Here is a 10,640-nt window from a genome sequence, read left to right as displayed (position 1 = left end):
ACAAAACAAAAGGTGTACGTGTACTCTCCTTCTATGTGCAATTCCCTCTCAAATTTGGAGTTTTTTTGTTTTTTTTTTCTCTTTAGCGAAAAGACTACGGGACGAGAGATGACACACAAAAAAAAAAGAAAAGCCTGCGGATGCACGCGCGACGCCTGACGTTCTGCAAAAGAAAAACTATTGCACATGCTCAAAACGCGTTCCACTATCCTGTAGATAAAAACGGCGACGTTTATTTACCATTTAAAATTAAAGGGGCTGGGGGAAAAAAGCCGTGAAAACCGCCTTTGACTCACGCAAAATGTTGGAATAGTGTATATACTGTGAGCAAGTCAACCGAAACGCGTGTCTCTCCGCATGTGAAAGGAGGTGTAAAAATTTCATAGAGTGAGGTATGGTGTGCGCGATTCAAGCTCTGCCCTCACAGACATCATTCTCTTTGGTGGTTATAGACAGCTTAAGAAACTCAGCAAGTAATACAGTTCACGCTCCTTGTTTCGCGATTGGTTCTTCGGCGTTCTTATCAGCGAATACCGCAATCGGATTGGCCGCGGAGCGATAATGAGATGCTAATGAGATGCTAATGTGATGCGCTAGCCTCGCGCACGTCCTGCTTTTCTCAAGCTTTTTGAGTGACTCTACACAAACGATCGATTCTCTGACATCACGCATCTGCGGCGGCGCTACTGTTGGTACAGCGCATGCGCAGATGCTTCGCCTCAAGAGAATCTGTTTTCTGCGCGCGCGCAGTGTCCGCACCCTGTGCGGGCAAACGCCGGAATTGTTTGTAAGCGGCGTGTTGGTCTATAGCAGACGACACGTCGGCCGTGAGTTCTTGGGTCGTGATAGCGCGCCCGGTGGTTCGTTATTGACAAAATGCCACGCACCCTTGGAGCTATTATCTCTCCCTTTCTAGAAAGCCCAGGATCCTCCTACTTAAACAAGCCATAGATTTCTTGGAGTCGTAGAGATGCGAGGTAGTCATTGGTATAGTTCGATGCAGCCGAAGCTACGAGACTACGGTGGGACCAATAGCAGAGCATAAAGAGGGCACAATCATGGTGTTCCTCCTTTTTCTGTACGTGTTATATCATCGCCGAACCAATCATAAAGAAAAAAGCTCCAGTGAATTGCGCTTATGACGCGTTTTGATTAGCTCCCAGCATCGACTGCGCCTAAACTTAAAGGGACACTGCAATTAAAATATATATATATATATTAGTTTAAAGAGCATAAATTGAACATCTATTTCTTTCATAATTTTCCCACGAGACGAAAAAAAATATTCGCTCAATATTTACGCCGTTAGATGCAATTTAGGTGGAAGTCAACCCACTCTAAGCACCACCCAAAACTCAGTTGCCCCACCCATTAATAATGGATTAGCTTGGCCGCTTGGCCGAACACACTAACATGCCAGGAGCCTTAAACTCGTCAAACACAAAGTTTAGGCCGAAGTTGACGGAGCGCACAAATTGGACAATCACGGCGATGACTTCGCGTTTTTGTCGCCGACGTCCAATCGGTGCGGTCCGCGAGCTTTCGGCTCCAACTTTGTGTTTGACGAGTTTAGGGTCCCTAGTGTCTCACTTTCCCGACATCCGGCACGCCTATAGTCTGGCGCGCTGTAATCTGGCGTCTACAACGCCTGCTGTTGTGCAAGCAAACCCGGGGCAGCCTCCGGCATCGTCTGTTATTTCACTACAGTCTATCGTCGTCTTCCAAGCCTGAAGGGCGCGGACATGAACGCTGCCCTTCGGTGCCCATTTAAGCCTTCGTCCGTCTTCTATTTTGCCCCCGCTTAAAAACGTTTACAACGGACGGAAGGCTCTACCATGAAAGCGGCGTGCTAACGTTTTATCGCGCGCGAGCAACATTCCAGTACAAGCGCCTGTCAGCGTCTGTCGATCTGCGGTAGAAAACCGAGAGAGGGGACTAACAAAATGCAACAAAAAAAATCTGTACTCATTTTAGGTCTTATGGTGTTGTTATTTGTTTCGCATTGCATGCGGGAGCAAGGTGAGAGAGCGTCATGAGGCACAATTAAAACGTGACCTAAGATTATTTGCTTTGGCATGTCAGCTCCATTGCAAAACTTGAGAGCTACTTGCCTTTCGAAGCGAAATGACGGGAACATGCCTGGGCTAACTTGATACGAGCGGAACTCCCGACTGCCCCCAGCCAAATGGCTCGCAAATTCTTCCCTGTGTAGGTACTTCTCGGTATTGCAACCATGGCCGCAATCACGACGGTTTGCTCAATCCACGGAGCAGCGGGGCCGCTTTTACGTGGACCAAGATCTTCATTCGACATCAACAAGCGCAAAGAAAAAAATCAAGCCAGGTCGGTCAAAATAGTGAATGCGGGACGCTACGCTTATATGCCAGTTCCGCTACGAAAAAAAGCATCCGCACAGTGCTTCCCCGAGGCGCGCACTTGCGACAGTTGTTTGCCGCAAACTATGTCGGTTGATGAGGTCTTTCTCTAAACACCTGTATGAACTCAAAACGACCCGCACTCACAAAATGTTATGAGCTCAAAGAGCTAGGCTCGTTCAGCACTCCGCATCGCACACTCTGGCAGCCATGTTTGTTACCGTTTGAAACCGAAGCGGAAAGGCAATCGCAAGATATTTTGAAAACAATAAAGACTCCGTCTAGATTTTTTGTTTCTCAAACATAAAATATTGTCGATTGAAATAGTATCACGTTTTAAAGAGGGATGCACCCATTACACGCCTTGTCACATATAATACATCCCGAAACTTCAGTTTGACGTACAGCGCACTGACGACGAATTGACGGCCCCAACTTTTACGAGGGGCTTGATGACGGTGCGATACAATATATATTAAACAGCTCAAGTACGTATCATCAAAAACTGCAGAAAAAAAAAACACGAAAGTTTTGCAGTAGGGCCAAGAAAACCCCGATTACTTTTTCTTTTCTGTCAGTCACACTTATATTAGCTATTTTAATAAGTTGTACAACTCGGCTATCAAGCCGCTCGTGAAAGTTGGTGCCGTCGGTTTAACGTCACTATGCTGGACGCCCATGCGAAGTTTTGGGGTATATTATACGTGACGCGAAAGCGTAAAAATATATGTATTCTTTTTTTAGTGTGTACGGCATGGAGGTACAACTTTACCACCACCCTTTCGCACGTCAAACGTCTCTCGAGCCAATGAGAGGTGTAAGCACCTCGTAAGCACAGGGCGGGGCTTAGCAGGCTGCGACCTCAACGGTCTGCACCTAAGTTGCGTCTTGCGGCGTAAATATTGCTCGGAAGAAAAAGAAAAAATCAAATCTCGTAAAATGTATCTTTTTTTTTTCATACCTGCTTTTTTTAGAAGGGAAAAAAAGTTTAATTGTAGAGTCTCTTTAAGATGAAACAAAGTGAACGACTCATACTCCGTTTCACTCCAAGTTCGACTACCGCAGCCGAAGCTAAGATCCCATGAAACTATTCACGCGCAGCGTCAAAAGTGCAACGTCACGACGCTCGTTGTCTCCGTGGGGTTCACTATCACCGGCTAGACCAACCACGCAGAGGTAATTCGCCGCGATTCAGCACCTTTCGTGTGCCTGATTGGTCTATAGCCGCTGATAGTGAACCGCACGGAAACAACAAGCTCCGTGACGTTGCACTTCTGACGCGGTGCTTGATTGGCTTCGTCGAATCGTAGCATGGCCTGCGGTCGAACTAGGGGCGGATGCAGGAATTTTCTGAGGGGGGGGGTCAGGTGTTGGTCAGCCTACCATATGTTTAGTAACCCCCTCTCCCTCGTTTCATGCCCTAATTTTTACACATGCAGAAATCAAGATGGGGGTCAGGACATCCAGACCCCCACCCCCCCTCCGCTAAATCCGCCCCTGGGTCGGACTCACCGCGCGACGGAATATGCGGAACGCAACTTCGTCTGCTTCCCGCACAGCGGTTGCGGTGATGGCGGAACGCCGAGCTCTTATTGGCTTATTGAAACAAAATATTGGGTAGACCTCAAGGCCTTTACATTGAGGTCTACCCACCGCCCTTTCAATCAAATCAAATCAGAGCTCGGTTTCGTTCTGACGTCACCGGAAACCCTGTGCAAGAAGCAGACAACTTGGTCTCCGCGTAGCATGCATCACTCGGTACAAACCAACGTTATTAAACCACTCAGTCGGGAAACTACCATAGAGACTGCTTTGAAAAAGTGGCCCCGATTTGTCCTCCAGCACCGAGCTAATGAGGAACACAACGCCACCATTTCTCCCGCAGCGGCCATTCGTGGAACCGCACGTTACTCCTACTTTGGCTTTAAGCGGCAATTTTCGCGCCGACACGGATACAGTGGAAGAAGTCACAAGGGTGTCACCCCCTTCTCCACAGCGGACGCGCCGCGTGTTACTACCGAAGCAAAAATGCACCTAGGTCGGGACGCGCTACCTGAAAGCACCGCTGAGGCATGGTTGTATAAAAACAATATTAATTGTGCCGAAAAACCTTGCAAACTAAAAATTTTAAAAACATCACGCGCCCTTCACTTTGTACTAAACTCCAATAAATTCCATACAAAAGGAGTCTTTTCCGCTTGTTTTTACGCAAAAACAGGCTTTTTAAAAGCTCAAGGTGACCACAGTACAGACAAATGATAAAGAGTGGTACTGTTGTCGTATTTAGCTCGGTCTCGGTGGACGCCAGCGACCCAGCCTTTCGACGGCGAGTTTCCCAACTGAGTGTTTTAGTAACGTTGGTACAAACACACCGTTTTTTCGGATGTTGAGGAAAAAAAAAGCATTCATTAGCCCTATTATTTTTTTTTTTCGAGATTTGTGTTTACAAGGACGAATTTCCGCCAGGTGCCCAATGCAACGTGGCACTATCGAAAATTCAACGGTGTGTTTCTATTTTTGGGCAGTTTAGTTTGTTCAAGAGTCTACGCGGAACGCAAGTCGTCTGCGCAGGAGTGCTTCCTGCGCAGGAGTTGCAGTGACGTAAGAACGACGCCGAGCTTTGAGTGGCTTTGATTGGAAGGACGCTGGGTAGTCCTCAATGCTAGATGCATTGAGGTCTACACTTTTGTTTTTCAATCGGCCAATAACAGTTTGGCGTTCACACATCACCTCAACAAATGTGCAAGAAACAGACGAACTTACGCTCCACGTGGGTGGTTTCATTTGAAATCAAACACGCTTGTCGGGGTGGGTCCTTCCATTTTTAAAAAAAAAAAGATATGTAATTGCCACATTTCTGGAAAGAACAAAACCGCTTTCGAAAATTTTTAGAAAAAAATATTTCGCTTCACAAAAAATTATTGAGTGGAGCAGGGTGAAAATCTGTTTTTCACTCCGTGATTTTTCTACCCAGTTCTGTACGCTGGTATGAATACGGGAAGCACACAAAACTCACAGTAATTTTTTGTGCTCTTGTATGTTATTTGGACTATTTTTAGTTCAAAGGAAAATACTTTTGTAGTTTTGTTCATTGAGGTAAAAAATGCCAAACATCGTCTCTTTGACAATCCGGTGACATCTTCGGAGCTTTGTAACTCATGAGTTATTATATTTGTCACTTATTAAATACTATGCGGGTGTAAAATAAATAAAATAAAATAAACTCATCCCCGTCGATATTCCATGTGTAGGGCTACACCCCCATGGTATTTGGTAAGCTACAAATATAATAACTCATGAGTTACAAGGCTCTGAAGTTGTCACCGCATTGTCTCGTGGGAGCATTTCGATCACTTCTAGAGAAGATACAACAAAAAAAGGGGGAAATAGCATCAAGCCAATTGAAAGTTCATATGATCGTCAGCAATAATAAAAAATTTGAACGAAATAAAAAAGGGCCCTTTTTGATAAAGTGAGTTCAATATATCGGTTAATTTCATTTTCGACGATATTTCAAATTTTATATAAAAAATTCTGTGAAAATAAAATAAACAACACTTATGCCCGTCGATAGCCCATCTACAGGGCTACACCCGCATAGTACTTAGTAAGTGACAAATATAATAACTCTGAGGTACAAGGCTCTGAAGATGTCACCGGATCGTCAAAGAGACGATGTTTGGCATTTTTTACCTCAATAAACAAAACTACACAAGTATTTTCCTTTAAACTAAAAAATAGTCCAAATAACATACAAGAACACAAAAAATTACTTTGAGTTTTGTATGCTTCCCGTATTCATACCAGCGTACAGAAGTGGGTAGAAAAATCACGGAGTAAAAAACAGATTTTCACCCTGCTCCACTCAATAACTTTTTGAAAAGCGAAATATTTTTTTAAAAAATTTTGGAAAGCAGTTTTGTTCTTTCCAGAAATGGGGCAATTACATATATTTAAAAAAAAAATCAATAAAAGACCCACCCTGACAAGCGTGCTCGATTTCAAATGAAACCACCCACGTACATATATACATACCACCTTTTTCTTCCTTTCTTTTTTGTCACGTGATGGCCGTGGCGCTGACTCCAATAGGGGCATGCGCACAACCTTCACTCTTCTAGTAGAAACGTGTTTCTGAATGCGCGGTGCACACATCTGGCTCATATGCCGAAAATTGCAGCTCTTTGACCCGGATATTTTATTTATATATATACTGCTCGCAAAGCCTGAATATATTTTTCTAGCCATTGCTGCATATGTGAATGATCGTACCTATTGTCTTATTTTCAGGACAAATCATTGCACCGATCGAATCGGCATCCGGCATTAACCAGACGGCTTGTCCATGGGTAGATGGATGAATGCATGAGTGCTATTCTCTTCGGGTCAGGTGGCAGCTTGCGCCACCTAGCCGAATAGTATCCTTAGCGCTGCATTAAATGTGGCTTAATGCAGTTTCATCACTGTTACAACCTATTACTTCTTTGATTTTAAAAACCATTCCTTGAGTATTTTAAATTTCTCTCCTTGTTAAAAAGCTTTTGTGTTACTTTCCCTACTGAATCCCTAGGACCTGATAAAGCCAGCCTCTTCACGTGATCTCCCTGGATTGCCCAGCGCCTTACATTATATTATTGACGTGTACTGGCGATTCAATAACCTTCCCACACATAATTCACGTTGCGTCCATCGTCAGGTATTTGACCCTGCATGTCTCAGTTCTCAAAGCCCCTTTCTTGCCTTCGATAACAACGCACTTTCCCGTTCTTTACGTGCCAGCACCTTGTCCCGTCAACTTTTGTACTCTTTGAGGTGGTAACGACGTTGCCGCTTCGTGGCGCCACCACTGTGACTATGATTTACTTCTGCAGGGGGCCGCGCCGTTGTTCGCTAGCAGAGTCATCTCTGGCTTTCCTTTACAGATTAACTTGAAGTATGGGCCAAAATGTCGCAGCAATGCGCGACCCATATACTGAAACTTTTGGTACATAAGACCTAAAGTTTATAGACCATTCCAGTAATCACCTTCAGTGCGCTGCCATCTTCGTTTAGTGGGCTGTTGAACACGTTCTGGGCATGCCCAGAAGAGCTCTTATGCGGAAAAGCAGACCGCGCACGCGTCCGCAGCCCAGTGACCCATCATTTATTCTCTTGATGACAAGCGGTGTAAAGGTGCATACGAAGGGACGACGAATCTGTTCTGCATCTGTGGCTTCTTTTGCAGCACCCATCTGGAGCACTGCTATCTCTGGTCTTCATATTGACCAGATGCATTGAATATAAACACGTGAGAAACAACGTATTCCTCTTTATTTCTGACAAAAAGGAAGGCAGTCCGGTTCTTCAAGACAACGCCGTTGGAATTGTATCTTCGCTGTACACTGGAGGAAGTGAACGTCATTACTCCTCGGTTATGGCACTAAAGTCCGCAATACTCATTTCTTCCTAAGCGCATACTTGTAACCCCCCACTCCATAGTTGAGTCCTCCGAGGGCGTATCCGCCTCCAAGTCCGTATCCAACACCGCCGTATCCGAGTCCGTAGCTGAGTCCGTCACCGTAGCCAAGGCCGCCGTAGCCACCAAGTCCGCCGCCGAATCCGCCGCCGAATCCGCCGCCGTATCCGCCGAATCCGCCGAGGCCCACTCCCACAGCAGCGACGGCCGGCTGCGCCACAGTCACAGTCCTAGCAACGGCCACGGCAGGACGAGCAACGGCGACCACGGGCTGGGCTACTGCGACCGGCTGGGCCACTGCGACCGGCTGGGCCACCGTGACGAACCTCTGGGCCACCGCGACAGGACGTGCGTAGTGAACAACTGGGCGTGGTGCTACGTGAACGACTGGACGGGCCACATGGACCACCGGTTGGGCCACCGCCACTGGGCGAGCGACGTGGACGACAGGGCGTGCCACGTGGACGACCGGACGTGCCACATGGACGACCTGGTGGGCCACCGCAACTGGACGAGCTACTGCAACTGGGGCAGCCACAGCCACGGGAGCAGCCGCGAAGCCGACTCCGCCCAGGCCGTAACCGAGCCCACCTCCGTAGCCGAGCCCGCCTCCAAAGCCGAGTCCGCCTCCGTAGCCCAGTCCACCTCCGTAGCCGAGCCCAACGCCGTAGCCTACTCCACCGCCATAGCCGAGTCCACCGTAGCCGAGTCCACTGTATCCAAGTCCACCGTATCCCAGTCCTCCGTAGCCGAGTCCATGGCCTACAGCCACTCCGTGGCCGACGGCTAGACCGCCATAGCCGAGGTTGCCCGCTAGGGAACCGGCTACGAGGCCGAGGAAAATGGCGAAGTTCTGCCGGTGAAAGAAAAGGGGACAATGTTTGTGAGCTAACCTGCCACAAATGTTTTTTTTTTATGATTTTCGTCTTAGCACCAACTTATAGTGCTTGGGCCGTATCAAATCTCAACGAATTACAAGAAGCGGCTAGTTTCTACGTTATTTCTGCATTCCCCCCGTTACGAAAAACACTGTATAGCGTAACGATACAAATAAAATCTGGTTTTCTAACATGTTAGTTCCCCCCCATCTCGGTACTCTAATATTCTCCATTAACTTTGGCGGAGACGGCGCTGGTTCTTTTAGCCACTATGGTTCGTCGATAGTAGGCTTCTAAGTACAATCTGATATTTCCATCTTTGTTTCTTTACCCACATTTGCTTTCTGCGAGCGGGTTTCCTCCCCTTACGAGCAAAAGAGCATCTAGAGGCTGAACGAAATATGATCAGTAGAAGTGCAAACTATCCAATTGCGTCGCGTTCATTGATAGTCCGAGAGCAATCCCTTCCTGTGAACTGTTGTAACAGCGCAACATTTGTATTATCTCTAAGCTATTGGCCCATTAAAACGTATTTTATATGCCACGCGTACATCTCTCACACCCTACATCTCGCACAAATCCCGAGCTTCAGAGTCCCGTTATCACAATTAATCTATCTTAATGCTTCGTCCAGAGATTTATCCACGCGTTCATTAAAATTCTTCTTCAGGCTGGACTCTCAACACTGCGCCACGTTCACGGCAAAAAGCCGAATACTGCAGGTTCACGGGACAAAAAGTACTTGCTCACCAAGCCCTGCATGGCTGAGTTCTACTCTGTAACCACCTGCGAAGCTAGAAGACACTGACTGCGGGAGTTCTCCCTCTCGGTCTCCCTTTTATACAGTACGATAAAAGGGCGTGTGATCTTCTTTCCGCATTTGCGGAAAAACAAACAACATATATCGTTTGACCCCCTCCGGCACCTTGGTGTGTTCTTCCGCCAGAGAAGACCAGGACAGCTGATAAACAAAAGGAGGCGTCGAAGTCGTCCACTCACGCAGAATGCGCGAGCCGTCCTGCAGACAGAGCGGCCGAAGGGTTTCGGGTCAGCGGGTGGGTGCGTGAACGTGATCGGCTTCTCTCTCGGACGCCTACTGCCAGGGGCGACGCTTGGCACCGGGACCCTTTCGGAGATCGCCGATGGCAGGAGAAGATTGGAGCTTGGTCTTCCCGCGCTAATGCTAAACGATTTTGTGCGATGACATTCCTCTGCTTTTTAATGGTGCCCGACCCGCCGCGATATTTGCCCGGGACGCGTGCCGTTTTCTCGTGCAATTCTTCTCTGATTGGTGGATCTCGGTTCCCGTCGGGGTTTGAAAGTGGTGCGTAAGGCGTATCTCGTTCCCATTACAGCTTTTTGGTGAAAGTTTTGCGTGTTTGGTGTGAATTCTGTACGGTCGGAGGATTCGGTGGGACTGCGTCCATTAATCAAAAGAGGAGGAACGCTGGAATGTTGCAAACACAAAGGAGAGCCTCGGGGTTTGGCTGTAGCTGGCAACAGAAAAATGAAGGAATGTGATGGGACAACCACTCTCGCTACACGTGATTCCGTAAGAAACAGAATATCTTTGGTACAGTATGTGGACATGGTGGGTTTAGTGGCAGTTTCACGCAGTAACTTACGATTGGCTGCGAGTAATGGGCACGTCCAGAAAAGCCGTTTTGAAACATTGCAGACGATACGTAGTTGAGAAGAAAACTGTCTGAGGATGATTCCACGTTAGTTATAGAATGATGGTTCGGGTCATAATTTTGATATTTTTGTTAAAAATGTATATGAAAGCCATGTTCTTGGGAGGAACATTCAGCTATATATTAATGCCGTAACAATCTTTTCGCTGATATATAAAATAGTGAAGCTCGAGGCGTGAAAATTGAGAACAATTCATGATGATACTTTGCACAGTCGGCATTTTCCCATCGAAGCTTT

At 46.9% G+C, this 10,640-nt stretch overlaps 1 protein-coding gene across 1 annotated transcript; it reads right to left on the bottom strand.

The window, feature by feature from the left end:
* Nucleotides 1-7,810: 7,810 nt before the first annotated feature.
* LOC121838472 (cuticle protein 16.5-like) lies at nt 7,811-9,470 on the bottom strand. Its single transcript, XM_042294750.1, has 2 exons — nt 9,459-9,470; nt 7,811-8,683 (listed from the first exon to the last, which is right to left on the bottom strand). The coding sequence occupies exons 1-2, from the start codon at nt 9,468-9,470 to the stop codon at nt 7,811-7,813; spliced, it is 885 nt and encodes a 294-aa protein (XP_042150684.1).
* Between the last annotated feature and the right edge of the window lie 1,170 nt (nt 9,471-10,640).

The sequence above is a fragment of the Ixodes scapularis genome, unplaced genomic scaffold (genome assembly GCF_016920785.2).
Source record: "Ixodes scapularis isolate PalLabHiFi unplaced genomic scaffold, ASM1692078v2 PGA_scaffold6__148_contigs__length_123643588, whole genome shotgun sequence".
Lineage (NCBI taxonomy): Eukaryota > Metazoa > Arthropoda > Arachnida > Ixodida > Ixodidae > Ixodes > Ixodes scapularis.
The sequence above is the reverse complement of the archived record's forward strand: the minus strand, read 5'-3'. Positions and strand labels throughout refer to the sequence as shown.